The sequence below is a fragment of the Lampetra fluviatilis genome, chromosome 30 (assembly GCF_964198595.1).
Source record: "Lampetra fluviatilis chromosome 30, kcLamFluv1.1, whole genome shotgun sequence".
Taxonomy (NCBI): domain Eukaryota; kingdom Metazoa; phylum Chordata; class Hyperoartia; order Petromyzontiformes; family Petromyzontidae; genus Lampetra; species Lampetra fluviatilis.
In genome coordinates this window covers 3,509,527-3,532,870 of record NC_136304.1, presented here as the reverse complement: position 1 = coordinate 3,532,870, position 23,344 = coordinate 3,509,527, and the positions used below count along the sequence as shown (strand labels likewise).

The 23,344-nt window shown below is 47.3% G+C and overlaps 1 protein-coding gene across 4 annotated transcripts in view; it reads left to right on the top strand.

Annotated features, from left to right (window-relative positions):
* LOC144943139 (protein kinase C epsilon type-like) overlaps positions 1-22,566 on the top strand; it is a 78,267-nt gene extending 55,701 nt beyond the window's left edge. For all 4 annotated transcript variants that reach the window (XM_078870350.1, XM_078870346.1, XM_078870349.1 and 1 more), the window contains exons 13-16: positions 11,521-11,659; positions 14,002-14,190; positions 15,272-15,418; positions 16,908-22,566. In XM_078870350.1, the coding sequence (XP_078726476.1) occupies positions 11,521-11,659; positions 14,002-14,190; positions 15,272-15,418; positions 16,908-17,051 (619 nt within the window). In that variant the 3' untranslated portion in view covers positions 17,052-22,566. The remainder of the gene's footprint in view (positions 1-11,520; positions 11,660-14,001; positions 14,191-15,271; positions 15,419-16,907) is intronic.
* The last annotated feature ends 778 nt before the right edge of the window (positions 22,567-23,344 follow it).

Here is a 23,344-nt window from a genome sequence, read left to right as displayed (position 1 = left end):
ATGCAACATTCATTGGCCTGCGTCTGCATCTGCGGCACAAAAGGTATGTGACTCGTATTTTATTCTGTGCGTTTAACTTAAATTACTGGAGCAGTTAAACCTCTGTCGGCCCCACCCCTTTACTCTTTAGGACCCACCCCCTTACCACTTAGGCCCTGCCTCTTTTGGCCCCGCTCTTTCCTCCAGACACAGGGTGGGGCTGGTTTAGCGAGTGGTGGGGGTTGTGGAAGGGGCGGGAGTTGTGCACGTGCAGCAGTAGGTAGTGGTGGTGGGTAGGGGTTTGGGGGCGGCTTCACAACAGTAACCAAAATCCCACTTGGGGCATTATAGCAATAGATTTGGGGTGGAGCAGTGGTTTGTGCACTGCGGACCTCAATAGTTTGGCCTCCTCATCGCTTGAAGTCACGCGAAGCCCTTTTTGGACCCATTCGCTTCACCTTAAATGATGCAAATTCAACCCCGATGAAGCTTAGAGAGCTGAATGGAGTTCAGAAGAACTTGCAAACAAACACCTTGTGAAAGATTAAACGCAGAAGATCCATGGGTTTGATCTCCCACGAAGCTGATGGTCCACCCTAAATCGCATCCACTGCACAAACCATGGCAGCAGATGCGGATACCTGATGCACAAATGGAATATTAAAAACTCTCCAGTGTGAGACTGTGGTCATCCAGAACAGACCATACAACAGATAACGACGCAATGCCCGATCCACAAATACGACGGAGACATCACTGCGATACACTCCGCTGCTCCTGATGCGGTTGTCTGGCCTGGCCACCTGAATGTGAAATTGTAGTTGTTTTTCTGCGTCTACATCCATCGTATGAAAGGAGAAGACTGCGCTATGAACCCCGGTTACCTGAGTGTAGTTCTTGTCTGTGGCTCGCATGAATGATGAGTATTAACCTGAAACAGATCCTGAGGAGAGGCCCACTTCACCACCCCGCACTGACAAGCACAGTGAAGTAGGATCAGACATCACCCCCACACGACTGACGGAATGTGGGCAGTCATGGATTGACAAAGGTGCTGAAAGTTAATAAAAATTTCAAATCGCACCACCTACTTTTGCGAACTGCCGTGGGTGAATAAGCAGTGCAGAGGCCTGCGTCCTCTCAAAAAACTCGAAACGGTTTTCAAACACGACTCAGATCGACAACGCAAAAGCCTCGCCTTAAACGGTTCAAGTGGGGTTCAGCTAATTTTAAACATACGGGAGCGGCGGGGGGGGGGCTGTTTTGCCAGGGACTCCAGTGTCCCAGTGCTGACCCTTCCTCTTCTCCCCTTCCCTGCCTCCTGGCCAGTTCTCCGGGAGCGTCCCGTGCGAGCACGTTAACTTCCTCGGTTTATTTGCCTTCCATTGTCCGTGGCCCTTGGCCCGTCTGGACGCGCCGCTGCCGCTGTGTTTTTTTTCCGTGACGCTGCTCTTGTTACGCGCAGCAGGGCGGCCCGTCCAGGACTTTGTTATCTCGCTGCGAGCGCTGCGCTCGCTTTTTGTGAGCTAAGTACAAGTGTGTTGGCTCACAAAAAGCGAGCGCCGCGCTCGCAGCAAGTGTGTGTTTGGTCTTTTTACGTAAATCGGGGGGGGTTTTTTCACCTGCGGAGGTGCATTGCCAGTCGTGGCTAATCTGTACGGGGCATTGGGGTGGGGTCGCAGCTGAAAATTCTCTAAATGTCTATTTATTTACGTATTTTGAAACCAACTATGCAAATCAAAAACCCTGTTGAAACCTTCAAAAGTAAAACAACACGTCTAATAAGTGCTCAATTAGAGTTATTTTTGTAAGTGCTTTGACATTTCAAGTCGATATGTATGAAAATAAATAATCAAAATATGGGGTGCTCGTGTTGATCCGCCCCAATGAGATGCGTAACTTTGGCATCTCACTGGCTGATTCAAACCAACAGCGGTTGGCAGAAATTCATGGTGCCACCCATTGAAGACAATAAAGTAAACAATTCGGTGTTGTCACCACTCGATCAACATTTTTGTACACCCACCCGCTGCCATTGGAGAATGCTTGAAATGACAGTGACGGACGGCAGAGGGGAACACACATGCGTTGGAGAATTTACCAAAGTTAGAGCCATAATTTTAATTGGTGAGAAAAGTGAGTGGGTTTGGCCAGGACAAATCTTATGTGTTTGTGTGTGTGACTGCTTTCCATTGATGTCGGCATTTAACATGGTGAGGTGCACGCTTGGAATTGGACAGAAAGTGGGGAAAAAAGACGTGGATTAGAGAGGCAATGTGAGTTGGAGACATCACAGTGACTGTTCAGAAAAGTAAGCGGGTTTGAGCAAGACACATTGCGAGTAGAACATGTGCGTGTCCTTTCTGTTAAGAGTAGGTAATTCATTTGGAGAGGTGCATCCCTGATATGCACTGAAAGAGCAACAATGAACTTGGAGTATAGAACATGTGTAGGTTCGAGACGACATGGACTGGCAGACGAAAACTATTTTAGTGTTTTCGGAAAACTGAACTTACTAAAGAAAAGCAACATATGAATGTGCTTGAATTAGAAAGTATTTGATCTAATCGTTCGATGCTACCTGGATATTGATCAAGAATATCGAACAAAACTGAAAAGTGCACAAAGAAGCATATTGAGTTGCAATCTTGGAGCAACACTCGGAGACCAAAGTGGACTGTCCCTCTCCCGCACCTCCGATCAGTGCGGTTGGCTACGTATGGTGCGAAACAAGTGCTACATACATTATGTTGACTTTGAGAAAAGTGTCCTTGAAGGGATGATAACCAGTGGTCGAGGCTAATGACGAAGTGGTAGCCAAAGGGGGGAAACACACCCAAGGGACAAAACAGATCCGAGAGGACATCTACTGCGGAGATGGAGCAATGAAATCTACTCGCGTGCAGGAGCTGGATGGATGTTTGCGCCGTGAGAGACTGCGGTGGCTTGGGGGGAGACCTTCATCCAGTGGATTTATGATGGCTCATGGTGATGACGAATGGGCCGATGTGAATCCCAATGCTGCCAATTGTTGCTACATTCATCACAGTGTTAAATATATTTGATTGTTGAATCGGAATTCCAACGATCAAATCGTCGAATGGCTAGTGGTGGGGAGGGGGGATGGTGGTCGGTGGTGTTATTAAACTCTATAATGTTTGTAATGATTAATCAATCAAAATTGATTGCTCGTGATACATGCGTGAAATCTTGCCTTTGAGAATTGATTATTTAATTAGTATGTAAATTGTAGGCTCGTAATACACGTCGGAAAACGGAGCAATCAACTGCAGAGATGACACCAACACAAGCGAGAATCAATGCGAGTGAGGTGGTGAAAACAAGACGAAGAAATAATGTATATTCAGTCGAACCACGACTCGTGACAATTCATCAAATGGGCTGTGTTAGCACAGTGGGGGGCGGTGGGGGGGGAATCATTACTGACTCGTGTTTATAGTTGTGTCTTCTTTGTTGTACATACGTTTGCCTGTCCCCGCGGCTGATTTTACAGGATGTATTGGGCTGTACCGGCGACGAAAAGAGGATGTTGATTAATCGAGAGGAATGCACAACAAATAATTGATGCCAAACGTGGAAGACATTCGTTGGCTGTTCTCCGGCATGTCACTAAGGCGGACAGAACTTTGTCCAAAGCTAAAAACTGCCCCGCCAATGCACCATGTTGATAACTATGGTCACCTAAAATCTTAAAAGGATAAATAAATCTGCTTCGTTATCAGTCGTCGTTCGTTAGCAGTGTTGTAGAAACACAACAAGGCCACTACTTTCATAGCACTGTTATAAAACATTAATAATGCGGGTCTAGTGGCTAGCACGCTGCCCTACAAACATGGTGACCTGAGATTGATTCCTGGTCAAGGTTAATTTCAGTGGTGAGTGATATCTGACTCCACTTATGGCTGCCCCCCCTCACCAACCAGCACTGACAAATGACAAGGAACCTCCATGACCGACACAACAGTCCTTCATCCAGCAGTGGATTGGCAAAGGACTCAAACATTTTTACAGTATAATTTTATATATCTAAATGCATACAAGGCTAAAGCCGTCGGTAATGGTCCTTCTTGACAGCAGAGAGGGAAGAAAGATGGCCTGACGTTTGGTATGAGTTAACTGGTAATGTTGCTTCAAGTTAACACATCATAAGCTACGCATCATGTTGTTTATACTCAGAATGTTTCAAATGCACCGCGTACATGAGTGTATTTACATACATAGGCAATGTGTACTTAGACAATACAGACGTAAATAGCCATGTCCTAATAGAGTAACCGAGCGGTTACTTTTGAACAACGTAAGCAAAAGCACACCCTTCTCTGTTGCCATCATGGACCACACCTTCGAGAAATTTGCATGATCCTCACCACATCCGTCAAAGCCATCCCTATTAGTCATCTAACGATGCATCAGTCCATCATTGAATATCAATTCCTTGGCCCTCGATAAATATATAAAATCACGCGTTTAAGCGTTAACGGGTTTCAGTTTGCTTGTGTGTTGGATGCGATGGGTTCATGTGGCCCCTTTAGCAACCAGAGGCCAATGCATTCACCACAGTTTAAAATCAAGAGTTGCTCCTCGAAACGAATCGCAATCCTGAATCATGAACATTCATACCATCACAACAGGGGGCAGTGGTGGGGCAAGGGGAGGGGGAGTGGAAAATAATTTACCTCCAAATGCAAATGATGTGCTGATGATCAGGGCTTAATTTAACCTGGGTCTATCTGGATCGGCAGCCGGGATAATATCATACATGTGATTCACCCGTTTTCTTGTACAGGGAAATTTAGTTTTCAGGTCCATACGGCGTACAGCCGTTTCAATACGGGCAAAAAAAAGTGTTGTTGCATATTTGTGTTTGTCCCTTGTGATGGGACTTTATAGGATGAACGTTGAGATTTATAAGGGCACGTGGTGACCAATAAGGTCTGAATTGGTCTGTAATAAGTTGGGCACTGATAAGGGCTTGACTGGTGTGTGTCATATTTTGGCTGCCGGGTCACGTGGCTACCTTGGTAAGAAATGGGCTCCTGCTGATGGTGCATGTTGGTAAACCGAGGAAATGAAGCAATACAAACCGGACGGTATTTACAATGCAAAATAGAAACGTGCTATTGAAATGGAATGATAACGCCAAATTGTGACAGTTCATCAAATTACTGGGGGGGGGAGGGTGGTGGGTGCATAGTTTAATATCGCCTTATCCCAAACCTAACCCTGGCTTCTGTCGAGTCACCAAGCCGGTTTTCCTGGGCCGCGTGGGTGGAATGATCCTCCTCACAGACCACTGACAAGAAGATGAAAAAAATTGCCCTCAAAGTATGCATTTCAGAGGTCGTTATCTCGTACAGTTAGTTTAGCTGCCGATAAGCAGCAGATGGCTGTTTGTGGTTGATACCGCCCTTAAACATTGTTGGCCTTCACAGCTAGAAATGTAAACCGGCGACTTGCCCACAAGTTTGACCTATTATTATCAGTACGTAGCACACAGTCGATTCAGCCACATGTTTATCACTGCTTCTTGCACGGTAAAGAAAGATGTGCAGGTGTTGATGTGCCTGTGGAGAGCACTTAGCCTGGCACAAGCGCCGTGGTGACGTCGCCGCCACTTAGTGGCGAATGGCGTTTGTTGTTGTGGAGAGCAGTAGCATACTGCACTACAAACCTAGTGATCTGAGTCCAATGTCCCCAGCCACACTTCGCATCAGTAGAAATTATCTGAATCGGTCCTGGGCCCTTACCGTGCTCAACTCAGCTGTTAGAGTAGCTGGTGCGGTGTGTAAACATCAACACTGGGGAGACAAAGGCAGCCGGGCGTGGTGCTGGCCACACTACCCCCTCGTGAATTCGTGCCATGCTTCATAGGTGCTCACTAATAGCACTTGCTCCAACAGCCTATGTAGACTTGACTACGGTATCTGCAATGGGTAGTTGAACTTGGTCAATGCTTACTTTGGTGGGCCCTCCGGCATGATTTTGAGTTGCAAGGGTGCTCTTCCGATTGCAATAGAATGTGTAATCGGACGGCATTTTTGTCCAAGTGTCTAATAGTACTTGGACTCTGTACAACCCGTGCACCCACCCGGCACATACCACTCATGACAATCATCATAATAATAGTAAAAAAATGTTTTTTCATTTTGCCCTGTCTGAGAGGCGATGTGTTAATATAGTAATTATTGGACTTGTTATGAAATGGAATTGATAGATTACCGTTATAACCATCTAAGAGCTCGGAACCCCGATCGCCAAACTGGACTGACCTGCACAGTGGAATATAATCAAACACTCCATGTAATTAACACATAGTATGGGCATAGTGCTGTACTTGCGTTTGTATAAGAGCCCATCGAGAGCTGAAATATCTTTGTTCAAAGGAGGCCTGGGTTTAAATAAATACAGAAAGCAGCAAAAAATTACCCACGTCTAAACAAAACAATATAGACATCCCAATAAGTAATAATAGTGTGGGTTTTTTTTGTTAACATTCAACAAACATAAAATATCAAGATTAAGAACATTGTTTGCTTGGCTGCTTATTTATCCATCACAATTGCATACCAATTGCGGAATGTTACGCACAAAAGTCGTTGTGGAGTAGCTTTGTACGCGGCCAGTCACGGCAAACTTTATCGTTGTAGTAATCCTGCCGTTATTTCATCTCGTGAAGACTTTTTTTTGTTAAATTTAAAACTTTTTTTTTCCATCGAGCAGTGCTCCCACCCTGTCGTTAAATTTCCCTCCACATTTAGAAACCCTCCGCACGTGGGGGAGCACGCGTTGAGATGATTTATCCGCAAAAAATGTCTGCGTGATAAAGCCACTTTGTTGAGCTATCATTTGTGGCCAGATCATGAAACATGGACATCAGTGGCAAACAAAATGGGAACCAAAAAATTGAAAAGTAGCGTGGATGCATTTTTGAACTTGCATTGAGAGACAGAAAGAGGGACACATTGGACCATTGTAAGAAATTTAGCGACATATTGACTGTGAATAAAAGTAAGTGGGTTTTGACGGGGTATTCTACTATCAGTGGTCGATCCAAACAACTGGCAGCCAAAGGAGGAAACCTCCGAGATGACATCCACCGTCGAGGTATATTGATAAAAGCAGCTTGCGTGTGTGTATGTTGTTGAACTTCTTTCGTACGGATGTATGTACGTTGAAGCTCCTTTCGCGCATCGTACTTAGCCGATCGCGCTAATCGGAGTTGCGGGGGAGGCGGATTGTTACATCTTGGGAGCGTGAAGGATGGCGACAGCTTTACGAGTCCTTCATGCAGCAGTGGATTGATCACGGCTGCTCATTATCATAACGATGGCTCTTCTGCATTACAGTTCACGCACATTGTGATCATGGCTATCTATTACATGTAGCGTTCGAATTCCACTCATTTTCACCTTGAGTGCAAGCAGCGGGGGTCTCCACCAAGGGCATGGTGTGATCAGGTTTTTGCTGTCTGCAGGGAGCATTCAGGCTTCCTGTTGGACACAGCCGCTCCCATTGTATCTCGGACACTGGGAGGGAGTCCAGTTCTTGGGTACCCACCCTGTTCCAAAAGAATGTGCAAGGAACATGGGCGTTTGACCCAAGAACAAAGCGAGTCCCTGCACACTGTGGCCCGGAGACTACCTGGGGTGCCGTGGCGCAGCAGCCCTCTCTGTCCAGGAGCCAACCGCGTTGAACTGACAGGGCGAGTGCCCAGGACCGGTCAAGACGTCACTCCCCACTGATGTGAGTTGTGGCCGGGAATGGCATTCATAACGCTTGGTTAATAGCGCAGTGCTCAAACAACTGCAGCACTGCTTTTCCTCGCAACCATATTGCCGATGACCAAATCACCCTGAATGTGCCCAATTTCAGTAGATAATCTGAAGACATATGCTTTTATTTATTTAAATAGAATCTCGCACTCAACATGCACACATATAATCATGCCCATGAGAATCGGTTGTTCCGATTCGCAAAAATTGTACGGAGATGGAGTTAAGTTTTTCTGTCAACTGAGAGAACAATACACTGGGAACAAGATGGATGAAAGGCATTTGTACGATTTTTTTGTATTCTTCAACTTTATTATGACCCCAAATTAAGACGATTCATCAACTCACTCGGGGGTGGTGGTGGGGGGGTGAGCTCTTGGATAGGAGAGATTGCCTGGGAAAACCTGGTGTTGTAGGCCAGACAGGAACGGCAGCATAGCAATGAATTATACTGAACCTCTCCAGAACGTGGGATCGGTGGCGCAGAAGTGGCTATACTGCACCATGAACCCCCGCTGACCCTGAGTTGAATCTTGTCCATGGCTGATATCAGTGGCGAGTGTCAACCTGAACCGGTCCTGGGACCACCCCACCTTCCACCCACTTTAATCAGCGTGGTGAAGTATTGTTAAATATACCCCCCTGGCTTACACATCATTGGGAGGACCTTCATGCAACAGTTGATTGACAAGGGTCTGTAAATGATAACATGTTGTATTATCTTCGTTACATTGCTTGCTGCCTCGAGTGGAGCACTGCCGATGTTAGACAATCTGTGTCAGATGTAAAGTCAGTCTAATCCCTGGTTGTGCCTGGTCAGGGTCACGCCGGGTATTGGTAACAGATTTCTCTGGCGAGAGAGGTCCGTGTAATCGTACGCGCTGGGTTATTTTTATAGCGTGAGAATGCGGCGGTGGTGGCGGTACTGCTGGGAGCAGTGGTGTTTCTCGTGGCGGTAGGGGCATTGATTATCGGTCGGTGTTAATGCTCCAAACTGCTGTTTTGTGTAAATAGCCAACAGCTGTTGAAACTGCTGCAAATTGCCTGTGCTTGTGGAGGGCACCTTACCGATCCAGGAATTGTACATATGGCGGCGGTGTCATGATTAAAAGCACATGACTACTGGCACGTTGAGATCTGAGGCACGGCGACAATAAGTCGTGCTTTCCTCCCACGTATCATTTTTGTTTTGGTCTTTAAAATTATCATAAGCAGGCGCTGTCCATCCACTGACGGATGAAGGTCTCCCCACATATGCCGCTGCGATCCATCGCGCGTGACCTGATCTCATCGCTCCATCTCATCTGTGGTCGTCCTCTTGGATGCGCCCCATCCTTTGGCTGACACTCCGTCGCCAGTCTCACCCATTGGCCATCATCCCATCTTGCGAGGTGTCCTGCTCAAGCCCACTCGTGTATATATACGTATTTTGGCAACAAGCATATGTAAAAAATGATATTGCCTATTAGTCAGAATCATATGTTTATTTAATCATCAATTAATTATCTGTAAAAAGTGCCTTTTGACAGTATGGTTGCATGCCAAGTTCTCTCCCGCCAATGGAGCATGCTGATAAATTGTTCCATAAACAGTGTTGGCCAAACATTATTTCGCGGACTGTTTATTCAGAGTTTACAAATGTAATTTGAATGTTCTGCAATACGGGCAGTTCTTTGAATGCTTTAATTATGCCTTGAGATTGGGATGCATGTAAACTGGAACACTAAATCCAGAACATGTTGTGAACAAATTGTGATCATTATTAGCAGCTTCCAACCTAGCTGAACCAAGTAACATGCAAATGAAACTTCATTCGGTATGCTAATACAATGTAGATGCTACCTATAATTGCAAAACATTCAAATTTTACAGGCCTTTGTCAATCCACTGCTGAATGAAATCATGATGGGATTTGTTTGGCTATACTTGATGCGAGTCCCTATCAATTGGTGAATGGGATGTCCTGTGCAAATATTGCTCGCAGAGTTCAAAGTACAGTGTGCTCACCAATGCACCCATCACTCCTCAATATACCACATGAGCCTAGTGTGCATGCTTGTTTACATGTTAAAAAGGCAGTGAAATATTGGTAATGCACTGATAATGACATTGACATTTTTCAAACTAAATACTGCCTTACTATGTTTTTTGGGTCACCTGCTGATGGAAGTGGCTGCATTTTAATATCAAAGTATTATTTATGCCATTATTCACGGAGAAGCATCCAAAATGTTTCGGACTCAACTTTCGGTAGCCATGGAACATCAGCCACACACATTAATAAAAAAACAGATGATGCAAGATTTCAGGATGTTTTGACAGTGGAAGTCACACGGGGGGCGGGGAGGGGGTAGAGAGACAAGTACAAAGGGGAAGTTGGAAGCAAGTTTTTAATATTTGTTATCAGTAATATGCAGCACTTTCTCAATCCACTGCTGGATGAGGGCCTAGTCATCCATGCCGTGTCGGTCATGGAGATTGCTTGAGCATACCTCAACCACGCCGGTGTCAGTGCGGGTTTGTGGAAGAAGGGAGTGCCCAGGACCGGCTCGGATATCACTGGCCACTGGTGTTAGCCCTGGCCGGGAATCACACTTGGGAAAAACTGTGTTCATAACGCAGTGCACTGATCGCTGCGACACCGCTGCGAACCACCACTGCCACCCCAATCGCAGAATTAGCTCGGCAAAACATTTGCGGGGCGTCTAAAATGAGTGTTTCTGAAAATGAAACGTAGAAATTTGCAGTAATTCCTTGGTAGTCAAGTTCATTGTCATGGGCAGGAGTAGCGAGAGGTCAAGGCTTTGTTTTCAGGCTTCACATTAGGACAGGCAAGTGTGTGTTTTTTTTTGCTCTTCACTCACCAACTGGATGCCGGAAACACCCTTTAAACATCCACTCTATATAAAAAAAACAGGGCATCATCTGCCCAAAAGTGGGTCTTACACAGCCTATGTTGGGAGTATTTTTTTCGTCGGATGATAATGTTTTTTTTTACTCAAAGTCACGTCCTACTCTGCCAGAATGCGTTTTTGCTTATCCTTGTGCATGCTCGTGTGTGCGTGTGTAAGAAAAACAGCGATACGCGCTTACTCTATTGATAGGGGGTGTGGGATCGCTGTTGTGGGCTAAGGAGTCACAGGAAGAATAATGGAGAGTTTGACGTATCATCTGAACGTTTTAACAACAGTGCAGGATGGCTGCAAATCTCATCGCAACTCCTGTCGCATTGGCCTTTTAGAGAATTTATAGTCGACGCAATGAAGTTATTTTGTAGCCTAGCCATGTTCCATACATGGGTCTGGAATGTGATTTCACTAACTGCATAGTCTGTCATTCTAAACAACACATTCCTTCATGAAAAAAAATGTGTTCATCTGTTATGCATAATAGAAGGGGTTTTTTTTCGGTTAGATTGCGTAAATATAAATGTGTCGTTGAACCTGCCACCACCCAACACAGCCAATAAGTAAAGTTCATCACGGAAACAAAACATGTCTATTAGTTATGAGTTCAGTACACCGGTGTAGTAACTAATATGCATGTTTTGCTTAATTGGCTGTATCGGGTGGTGGTGGGTTTAGTGACACATTTATATTAACGAGACCTTACTCAAAAAATTGTCTGAATAATATTGGTCGCGAAAGCTCTCTACGTGTTAAACATTCGTCTGTTATGGTTTGCTGCTCATTGCTAAAAAAGATGCGAAAAATATGAAAATGCCCCCTCACTCGCCCTGTACGCACAGGGATCTGAAGCTGGACAACATCTTGCTCGACGCAGATGGACACTGCAAGCTCGCCGACTTCGGCATGTGCAAGGAGGGCATCCTCAACGGCATCACCACCTCCACCTTCTGCGGAACGCCCGACTACATCGCCCCAGAGGTACGGTCAATCCCCGTGCCTCTTGTGTTTTTATCTTCCGTGCGCTGCTGGAGGTGACGCACGCCAAGTTAGGTTGCCAAACTGGCAGGATGGAGTTTGGGAAATCTTAATAATGATAATGATGTTTTATTTGCCCACAAAAGCCTTGCTAAGTCTCAGGGCACTTTATTTGTTTGTAGGTTACTGCTGCATTGATATTTTAGGCCAACATTTTGTAAGTGTTTTGCGTGAGCGAGGAAATTGGAGTACATGGAGGAAGAGCCGCCACGCATAGAGAGGATAACATTCCAAGCTCAAAACAGATAGAATCAAGAACACAAGCTGCCCTGTCATATTTTGGCTACATCACAGGCCATTGGGTTTAGGAGTTTCACGAATTTATATTTGATCCAGAAAACCTTCCCTCCAAAGCGCTGGTTCACAGGTGCACACGGACAATACAAATGAGACGCAACAGAATAGCTTCTTAAAGCAACTCCATTTCGTTGTGAAAAGTCATAGAAATCACAGAGGAGAGAGCGGGCGTTACATGCATCATCATCATCATCAGCCGTGATCAATCCAATCCACTGTTGGCTAAAGGCTTCGCCAAGCCATCGCCGCCCCCAACTCCAATAATCCTGCAATCCTCAAATCCGAGCCTATATCATCGCCCCAACTGCTCGGCAGATATGCCCAATGATATCATGGGACCTTTTTTGTTTGCATGTTCACCACAAGTATGTGTGACTAATGCATGCTTACTTGACTCCTTGCAAAAGGAATCTGTTTGGTGTTTGAACATCTTAACACCTCTTTTATCGCCAGAATGGGTAAAACCTATTCCTATCTTACATGCCCAAATGATATTCTTGGTTATTTCGGTAAAGTCACGTAGAAGGGAAATAATAAAATAAAAACAATTAAATTTGACAAAAGTGGCGTTTTTTTCTTAAAATGCCCAAATGAGTTTCGGCGAGAGTTGAGCTGCCTAACTCTAACCCTGATAATACCTAACCGCATCAGCTGCTATATAGCCCAGATGTCTGTCATGAATTTTGCCGCGGTCCGGAGCACCTGCATGCAAACCCAACATTCGGCAAAACCGTTTCCATGCAGGTTCCGCCTGTTGGCTGCCACAAGGGAGCAAATGCGCCGCGTCATCTTTTCGCGCTGCTTTTTCACTTCACGTCGAGATTATGTTTCTCTTAACCCCTTCTCCTCTCGGAGGGCCACGACCAACGCCAGCGAAAGCTCGTGAACATCCGCACGGCCGTGCGTCCTCCAGTGCCTGTGTTGGGTTAAACAGATAGTGTGACAAGGCCCTGGCCCTCTGCACGGGTGCCTTTGCACACAAAGACAAAGATCCCCCGTATAGCAACCAACAGGCAGTTGGGGCAAGTGCTGATGGCGAGCGCCTATGAAGGCCGGCACTGTGGCACACGAGGTAGGGGTGGGTTGGCCAGTACCGTTGCCCGGCTGGCTTTGTCTCCCCGGTGGTGATGTTTACACACCACACCAGGTATTTATTTGAATATACATATATTGGCAATAAGCATGTGTCAAATATTATATTACACCCGACGCCGACCCTCGCCAAATAGGTGAGCTTGCTTCGAGTAAAGGTTGGCTCCCGAGCTTGTAATTCGACGCCCTCTATCGTGCTGATGCATATCCACCGCCGCCGCCTCCTCCCGCTTTCTCGATCCTCGTGTCGAGATTAGGCATCGGGGACACCACGTGTCATCGTTGTGCTTTTATGCAAGCGTCGTGCGCATGTTGTGTGCCGTCTCGGATAACGACCACTGCGGATTAACCGCCCGGCAACGTGTACCCCATTTAAGGCCTCGTATCCACTTACGTCGTCGGTTAAGGTTCGAGTGGTACGAGAAAATGTTTTGATTTTCTCATTCGTGCATTAAGTGCATTACGCAATTTTTTTTTAAGAAGCGAAAAGTGCTTGTCGCAGCACGTTGTGAGATTATGTTATTGAAGATTAGTTTGTGTGCATTTGGTTGTGAGGTTAAGGAGTTCAAATTTCTAAAGTTTATAAACTGTGTAAGCAAATGTATGCCGTAAATTAGAAATGGTACACATGGCATTGATTTAGTTTGCTTACTGTCTAAAACATTTCTCAACAAATTGAAATGATTCTCTATATTCTATGGAATTAAACAACTGTAACAGGACATTTTACTCGTTTTTGTAATCTTAAATTGCCTGTTGCCTGTTTGTAAAAAAGAAAAATCCCTTTGATTACAACGGTGTGATTAAACCCGAATTGAAAAGTTCACTTGAGAGATTCATGCAACCAACACTACATCGCGCTTGTCACAGTGGACCGTTAACTCTCTCGCTCGCAGATCCTGCAGGAGCTGGACTACGGCCCGTCCGTGGACTGGTGGGCCCTGGGGGTGCTCATGTACGAGATGATGGCCGGGCAGCCGCCCTTCGAGGCCGACAACGAAGACGACCTCTTCGAGTCGATCCTCCACGACGACGTTCTCTACCCCGTGTGGCTCAGCAAGGAGGCTGTGTCCATCCTGCGCGACGTGCGTAACGGCCCGGCCCACTGTCCCGTTATACCGCGCCACGGCTTCTATCCCGTGCGCCCCGTAGTCAATCGAAGCTGCCGATCGGCACCGCGAGCTTAACTCGTCGCGCACCGATGCCTCGTCGTTTTGTTTCTCGTGGTCACGCCTCGAACACGTGTGTATAACGAGTTGCCCGCGGCACCATCAGAAAGTAAGAATGCGCATGTTGAACTTCTTTCGCACCGTACGTAGCCAACCGTGCTAATCGGAGGTGCGGGGGAAGGACAAGTACAAAAAGCTATTCTAAAGAAATTCGATTTCAATCCATATTTAAAAGTGAATAGCTTAACAGTGGCGTCCTAATATCGGAAGGCAGAGTGTTCCAGACGGCCTGAGAAGCACATCTGAAAGTGGTCGATGACGTGATCGTCTTTGTTTGATGGCTAGCCAAATGCCGCGTTCAGGATGTCCGTAGTTCGAATAAACAGAGCACTGCACGTCGGTAGTAGCACACATGAACTTGGCATCACAAGATTATTATTCTGCATGCGTATACGCAGAATAATAATCTCACCCGTAGAATAACTCGTATTATTCGCATCATTGCGTACTGTGCAAAGTTTCACAGTGGAGAGTTTTCAACGTCCTCTTAAATCGCGATACGTTTTCCGGATAATCGCTGTGATCAGGGAGCAGATTCAACAGCTGCAGTCCCCTGTAGCTATCCTCAGGTTGGCAAGCGGTGGCGGCAATATGGTCGTGGCGACCCGCCAATTGTACATTTCACACGTGGCTTTGGGAGATGCGGCTGAGAGGCAAAAGTGTATTTTTTTGTGTTGCTTTCTTCCACGTATCTACCTGCGTGCTTGTTGAACAATGCCAGTTTTATGAGTGACTTTCTGTACGTGAAATTGTTTGGAACATTTTCTTTTGGTCACGCAGGGAACGTGCATAGCCTTGCTTCAAAACACAACCCAAAACGGTGATTACACGTGCGGGTTATTGGGGGCTTTACACATTCAACGCCTCTGCCAAGGTGGACGAGAAAATCTCGACTATATTGAATTTGTTTGCACACCGTTCCCATCTGCGCGTGCAGTTCATGACCAAGAACCCAAATAAGCGGCTGGGCTGCGTGGTGACGCAGGGGGGAGAGGAGGCCATCAAGCGCCACTCGTTCTTCCGCGAGATCGACTGGGATCTCCTTGAGCAGCGCAAGATCCGCCCGCCCTTCAAGCCCCGCATCGTACGTACGCCCCACCGACAACACAACAACGCTCCACCGCACCGACAACAACGCCCCCACCGCACCACAACACCACCCCACCACACCACAACAACGCCCCACCACACAAACAACAATGACCCACCACACCAAAAACAATGCCCACCACACCAAAAACAATGTCCACCGCACCAAAAAAAAATGCCCACCGCATCAACAACAACGTCCAACACACCACCAACAACAACCCCCACTGCACAAACAACAACGCCCACCGCACAAACAACAACGTCCCAACGCACCACAACAACCCACCGCACCAACAACAACGACCACACCAACAACAACAACCCCCACGGCACCAACAACAACACCCACCGGTTTTTGATGACGCGCTTTGTTGTTTTTATTCAGGAACATGTTTTTTTTTAATCCGGATTGCGCTTATCGGTGTCATGGCCATGAAGCTATCCATTCGCGTTTGAAAATGACACGCGGAATCTTGATATCACAGACCCACATCTGAGACCCCTTTTGAGTAAACTCTGGTCTACCATAGGTAGCAGTAACTCCCGTCACGTCACGGCCCATCCGATATTTAAATTCTCAGAAGCTGGAACTTGGCACAACTTAAGTGCAGAATCAAATTTAGCGTCGTGGTTTTTCTCTGTCGCCGCCCCATTGGTCACTGGGCGGGGAGACCGTCATATCACTTGGCGTGAAAATCACAGGTGACTGCCCGGTTTATAACCCCTCGGGATCTCGGTGATGCGGGGCTTGGTCCTCTGACCTCCGAGCCTCCCGGCCAGCTCGTTGACGCACTCCGTTATTAAAGCGTGGCCCCGTGCTGATCTCGGCGCTTGGCAATTTCGCATGTCGGTGGTTTTCTTTGATCGGACTGTTGGGTGGGGTGCGGTCTAGAAAGGACACGCTTGGGCCTTGTTGATTAAAGCACTGGCCAGGGGTGAGAAGAGGCTAAATTAGTATCTGTGGAAGGACAAGCAGGATTATCTCACTCAAGCAGCCCCGTGTGGTGTTTTTTCGGTTTAGCAGTCTCACTTTACCTGCTCTACATCGTCCGTGTTCCGCACCCCACCTGTGGCGTAACGATGGATGCGCTCGGAGTGACCAAACGAGCTGGCCTGGTGCGCGCCGCTGGTGTCATTGTTATTGATTGATGAAGAAGCAAACAAAAAATTGTTTGCGCATTTCGCATACCTACGTTTTGCTGCACGTGACGGCCGCGGCCAGCTTGGGAAATACTAATTTTACACCCGCCCAGGGGCAATGGGGAAATAAACTGGCTCTCGGTTAATCGCCCTGTCCTGCAGCCTTGGCAATTCCTCACGCGTCCTACCGTCCCGCCGCGGGTCACGTGCAATTAATAGTCGCTTCTCTCCTACTGCCCCGCTCCAACCTCGAGTGGTTCTCATCCTTACAACCCGCCACCTCCCCCCTCTCCTGCCACCGTCTCTCTCACCAACCCACCCACCCGCCCGCCCGCCTGCAGAAAACCAAGAGGGACGTGAACAACTTCGACCAGGACTTCACGCGCGAGGAGCCGCTGCTGACGCCGGTGGACAGCAGCGTCGTGAAGCAGATCAACCAGGACGAGTTCCGGGGCTTCTCCTTTTCGGAGGACGACGCCCAGTGAACTGTCGACTTGCCAGCGACGCGGCGCGGCCTCACTCGGTTGCCCGTCCGCTCGCTCGCTCCCTCCCTCCCCCATCGCTCAGGCGAGGTGGCGTCTGCTCGCTGACAGACACGACGGTGTTGAGATCTTATTTATTTGCAGCAAACAAAAAGTTAGCGGGAATCGCAGTGAAATTAAACCCGGGTTGTTGACGGGCGTTAGCCGGGCGGCACGCGAGAGCTCTTCAAGTTGGAGGTGTGCTACTTGCTACCGGAGTCCTTATGGATTCCCGTAAAAAAAAAAATAGTTTGCTCGCTATAAAAGTAATATTGCTGATGCAGCGACAAAAGAATACTAATTATTTATTCTTTACTCCTGTCCGTAGACCGTGTAAGCGTCTACCTTTGCACGGAAAACAAAAAAAAAACGGACGACGGCTCTGTTACTGATGTGCGCGACTCAAAACGCTCCAATGTGTTTGCGTGAAACGTTCCGACGGGGGCGTTCTGTTTTCCCTCACAGTTATTTTAATTGTATAGTGTTAGTAGCAAGCAAACGCGCGTGCGTGTGTGTCTCCTCCGGTAAAATATGCGTCTCCTGGCGGTTTAAAAAAAAAACCAGATTGATGGGCGCAAACGCACCGCCGAAACGCATCTCGCTGTAAAACTGACACAATTAACTATTTAAAATATTTATGCGATTTTATTTTATGACACCCCCCCCCCCCCTTTTTGTAAGCAGGAAACTTGACCCTGAAGTGGAACGACGTGTGGCGGTTGCCTACCGTGATCGGTTGGGGAGGGGGAGGATGGTTACACTGTATTAGAAAAAGTCTTGCCATTTTACACTCCTCATCATTTCGTTTGTGGTGTGGCACTCCAGAGCAGTAGTGTTGTGTTACAGAGTAGATTGTAGTTAGGAAAGTAGGGGGGGGTAGAGGTGGGTGGGGTGGGTGGTGCGTGTGGGGGCGCTATTTTAAAATCCCACCACCCACTCCCACACCCACCCGTGCCTTTACCTCCACCCGCAACCTCCGATTAGCATGGTTGGCTATGTACGGTGCAAAAGAAGTTCAGCGTGCATATCCGTACACACAGTGTAGTAACTCGGCACGTAATTGCACGAATGCATTTTAATGCGTCGGCTTGAAAACGTGACGTTTTTAACAACAAAAAACACCGAGGGTGTTCCGATGAAGTGAATTGGGTGAATTGACGGCAGTATTTCTTCTCTCATCCACCGACGTTTTTGCACGCAAGTTTTTGCACGCAAGTTTGATTTTCCACCTTGAAAAATAAAACATCTTAATGAGATCTCCGCTTAAATTTCACATTAACCCCCTCCTCCGAGTGGCGTGCAGATGGTGGGAGAGTTATCGTGGTTTTTTTCCGTAGTTTTTTCTATATATATAGTATTTTAAATTAACGCTTACTCGTAGAGTTATTAGTCGACACTTACGTAAAAATCAAATGTCTTCGTTGCGTACGTCATTTTGTTACTCTCGAAAAGACGCGCGGCGTCGTGCCGCGCTGGTTGTCAGCCTTTGCCCGCCAGACGAAAACGGGGCTTCGGTAAGTGGCGCATGACGGTAATCGGTGGTTCCGTGGGTTATGTAACTGTGATGTAAACGTACCTGTCGTTCGCCGACAGACAGACAGGCGAAACCGTGTGGGTTTTTTGGAGAGCGTGTTTGGTATGGATGGTGTGGGCTTATTGACGTGACACTGTGGTTTCACCAGCTGCTTGCTTTAGGCCAGCAAACCCATGCTGTTTAGATCCCCCCCCCCGCCCGGAATGTGCTTGTTCCGGAATGTGTGTGTTTTAAGGGTGCTGCGTACAGTGCAAGGACCACTTAGAGAATACAGGTTCTCTTTAAAGATGAAACGTCACCAGAATGATAGTGTTCACGCATGATATTTGAAACAAGCGTTTTGATGTTTTGATTTTATTTAAATTATCTGTGCATGCACAATTCACTCCACTGCTGGACTGGAGCCCTCCCCGCAACACGTGGTTCGTGGGGGGCCTATTTGTCCACACTTGATGTTGGTCAGCGAGGGTTGGCGAATGCGGGGAGCATAGACATTGGGGCATAGTGCAGTACAACAATGAAAATTGTTGCACTGCCCTCTGCTATCCGTATTGTGGCCTCACAGCAGCCCCAGGATTCCCGATCCATGCATGGTGATCGCCCATCCAAGCACTAACCAGATTCAAATCCTGCTTAGCTGCTAAAATTGCATGAGATCAGCTGCAATCCTAGGTGATTTGGTCACCGGATTAATTGTTTTTGTTATCAGCCCCCCCCCGCACCTCACATTAGCACAGGTGCGAAATAAGTTCAACATGTATCTAAATATTTGGCTTTTGCAACAACTACAACAAGATTATTCCAATAACACGCAAGCCAATACCTCAAAAAAACTCCTGTACTCGTGGAATATTCTGTTGTTGCCGACCAACAGTTCCGCCAATGCGCACACGTGCACTGTGACCGTATTATTTAGTCCACCGTGAGCCAGCCGATTAGGATAACACTTTTCAAGATGAAAGGAAGGAACCCCCTCCGATTTATTAACCGTTCTGTGCAATTATGTCGTCGGTCGCTTGGCCGATAATGTCTCCCGAGTGGCGGGCGGTGGGGGCGTCGTGATGGATTTGTTGAAGCTTTGACAGTTCAGCGTTTTTTGAAGGAAGCGTGGCAGGCCCCCGACCCACCTTTCGCCGGCCCCACCACCGATGCAGGTCTCTCCGACGGGGGCGGGGGGGGGCACGGCGTTTGTATCAACACCACGGTTGGAGATCCGCCATTCCCTCGCCGCTTCGTCGTAACGTCACGTCGCTGCGTTAGCAGGTTGTTAAACCGCGATCCCCGCGTTAAGTTTGCAACGTTGAGGCGGTGGCCCCTCCAATTGCCGGTCCAATCGCTTCTCCCCCCCCCGCCACCCCCCCGCGGCTGCTGTCTGTTTACGGAACTCAGCTGCCGTTACGTCTTTCTGTTTTATCATTCGGGGGGGTTTTGTTGTTTTTGAGGGTCAACGTATTTACACGGCGCACCGAGGTGGATGAGGAAGAATAAAAATAAATATTAATGATCGTTAATCGCGGGACGGCTTTTGGACAACGAGGCTCTTTGTTTTCCCCGTGATAATTCACGTCGCTTAGCTCGGGTCACATTGAGCGGCGAGTTGCACACGGGGGGGGGGGGGGGGTGTTTGGTTGGGGGGCAAAGAAGTCCGTTGTGTATGTGCACGTAGATTAGACAGGTCGGCAGGTCTTATGAGAGGTCTTATCCAGGGTGCGTGATTAGTGTGCCCCGGTTGCATTTGTGTGTTTTTGTTTTGTTTTTGTTACACTCGATAACAAACACTCCTCAACGTCGGTGAATGCAATTGCATCCCGTGTGCCCGTCGCGTCCCCACCTCCGTCGTGGTGGGTATGTGCGCATTCGGAGTTTAATGCAGAAAACGACGACGAAAAACTATAAAATCAAGCAATCGAGCGACCTACAGAATGTTCCGTTCACTTTTGACATCATTTTTTTATTCCGTCTGTGTGTACACGGCTACACAACAAAGACACGTGCATCAACATTGAGTCGGCGTTTTATATAGCAAATGTTCAACATGTGCACATTTGTCATAGCTTATGACCCAGTCTTTATACACGCTGTGTATATACATAATTATGTCATTGCAGGTTGAAAATACTTGACAAACCTTGTCATTAACTTTCCCTTATAATTAACGCATGTAGCAGCGTGTCATAAGTTGCTGTATATTTTCAGTTATAAGTGTTGACTGACGCTAATAATAACAGCAGTGGTAATGGACCTCGTCTTCTGGTTACACGCCACTGGACAGGCAGTTTCTCAAAGAAAGACCGAACCCATAAAACAAATCGCCCGTATAGCCACACACCTCGGCTGTGCATGCCTTTTGCGGTCCCACTTAACTTGACTTTTACGCTTCATTGGTGAGTTACAAAAGGCTGTAAAAGTGACTTGCGGGTGACCCAACCCTAGGTGTGTAGCTACACGACAAGAGCCCCTCGTGGTTTGTGTCTTCACTTTAACCGAGTTCTCTGCAGTGTCGGCTGCCACTTGCTCTGCACGAAATCCATGCAGAGTATTTCCTCTACAGCAGAATTTGTGAGCAGTTTAGCCCGGCGCGCTTTTGTCGTAAGAGTCTGCGTGCATGGCTGGCGTTGAGCCATTTTCACAGAGTACTATCTACTATTGTACAAATAATGCATGTGGTATATGTGCCTATATTGTGGCACGCACAAGTACGCGTGTGTGTGTGTATACACGTGCGTGACGCACGTACGGCGAACACAGATGCAACCCCCCCCTCCCACTCATGTAGGCGTGTGTACCGACTCTTGCCTTGCAGGAGTCTGACACTTCATTAATAAGAAGGAAAAACAATGCTCTCAAGTTGCTAGCAAGTGCATCGCCGTAGCACTTCCGTGACATCAGTGCGCGTTGATGAAGTGTCTGATGTGACAATAGCATTTCACAGTGACGCACACGATCGTAACTGTGTAACTCGTGCGTGAGTTATTAGAAAACAAATTCTGATGATGTCGGCGGTGTGAAAGTGTTTTCGTATAACTTTATAGCAGTCGGATATCCACTTGTTTCGTAGTTGCCCCCCCACATTGGACACGCATTGCACAAGAGGGTTAAAGTGTTGTTTTTTTTGTTTTAATAAACATTTTTTCACAACGCTACGCATTCGTATCGGACGCACAGCCTAGATATTTATGTACAAGATAAGAGCTGTTTGTGGGGTTTTTATTTAGTGTTAGGTCGCAACTTTAAGGAGAGTCAGTTTGTTCGTGAGAAAAGTGTCGCTTCCGTGTTGGCTCGCACGCTCAATGAATTGCTCGGTTGTTGGTGCCGTAGACGGTGGCTCTTCGCCGTCTTATCTGCACGGAGCTTACCTGGTCTGTCGTACATCAACAACAGCGACGCAGAATCGCCGCCGTCTCGCCGCGCGCATCCTCTGCTATTCCGAGCATGCATTACTAAAGGAGCCTGCTGCTGCCGGCGCTGTATATTGACGATGTAACTGTTGCCTCCACTGTCAGTATTTGTGATATCTTAATGCAGTGTTCCCCTCGACATTTCTCTAGCGACCCCACATGTGCCCCCCCATCCCATTTCTTGCCCGAGAAAAGTATGTCCGTCGCCCCCTGTTATTAATGGTAAACAATCAATTCACGTATATAGCTGTGTATCATATAATTACATAATATATGCATAATGATACGTGTTTGAAGTCGCTGCGTCGAGTGAAATATAAATATATAAATTTAATTTCCTCCGTGTCTCTCTGGCTTTAAAAAAAAATCTAATGTTTGTTGTACAGTTCCTCCCCGTACCCCCCCCGCCCCCCCATATTAATAAGATCGACTCCCATGCAGGTGTGTATTGAATATGTGTGAACATAAACATCGTGTGTGCCGCTGTGTAAACGTGTTCCACGTATATCTACTGTGACTGTTCAATAAATAAATGGTATTTGCAAAACGCGGGGTTTATTCGTCTGTGTACCTGTGTGTGTGTGGGGGGGGGGAGTGGTGGGGGAGTGGTTAGCGCACTGCGCTACGAACCCGGACGACCCAATAATTATATTCCCACTCACGGCCAACAGCAGTGACGATTATCTGAATTGGTCATGGGCCTCCCCTACGCCGACTCGGCCTAAAATGAGTACCTGGTGCGGTGGGGAGTAAACATTGCCGCCGGGGAGGCTGTGGGGCGTGGTGCTGGCCACCCACCCACTCGTGTGCCGTGCCTGGCTCCAGCAGTGATGCTAACAGCAGCACTTGCTCCTGCAGTCTGTTAGGGCTATGCCGGGGGCATCTTTGGAAGTTATGTCATGGGGAATGTTCTACCATATGGTAGTTTATCCATAGGGTCATAAAGTTCCGTCGTAAATGTATTTTGTTTAACCAAGTGAGAACTCGGCATAACTTATCTGGGGCATTCGTCTATCAGGAGGGGTTGGGGCGCTAATTGCTGCTACGTATGATCACAATTGAATGATTTTGCGGTATCATTTCCCCATTTGGAAATGTTTGAGCCTGACGCTGCCACGGAATTGCCTCCCCTTGCGAATGGCGTCATGGGATAATTTCACGTTCACGGTGCAGCAGACCTATTGTGGTTATTGCACGCAGCAGTAATAATCAGGGCAGCCGTTGCATTCGAACCGTGAATCTCCGCGACAAGCGGTGAACACACTGCCGCCATTCTGCCACGTTACCTCCCCTCCCAAATATGGGGCCGTCCATAAATGACGTCA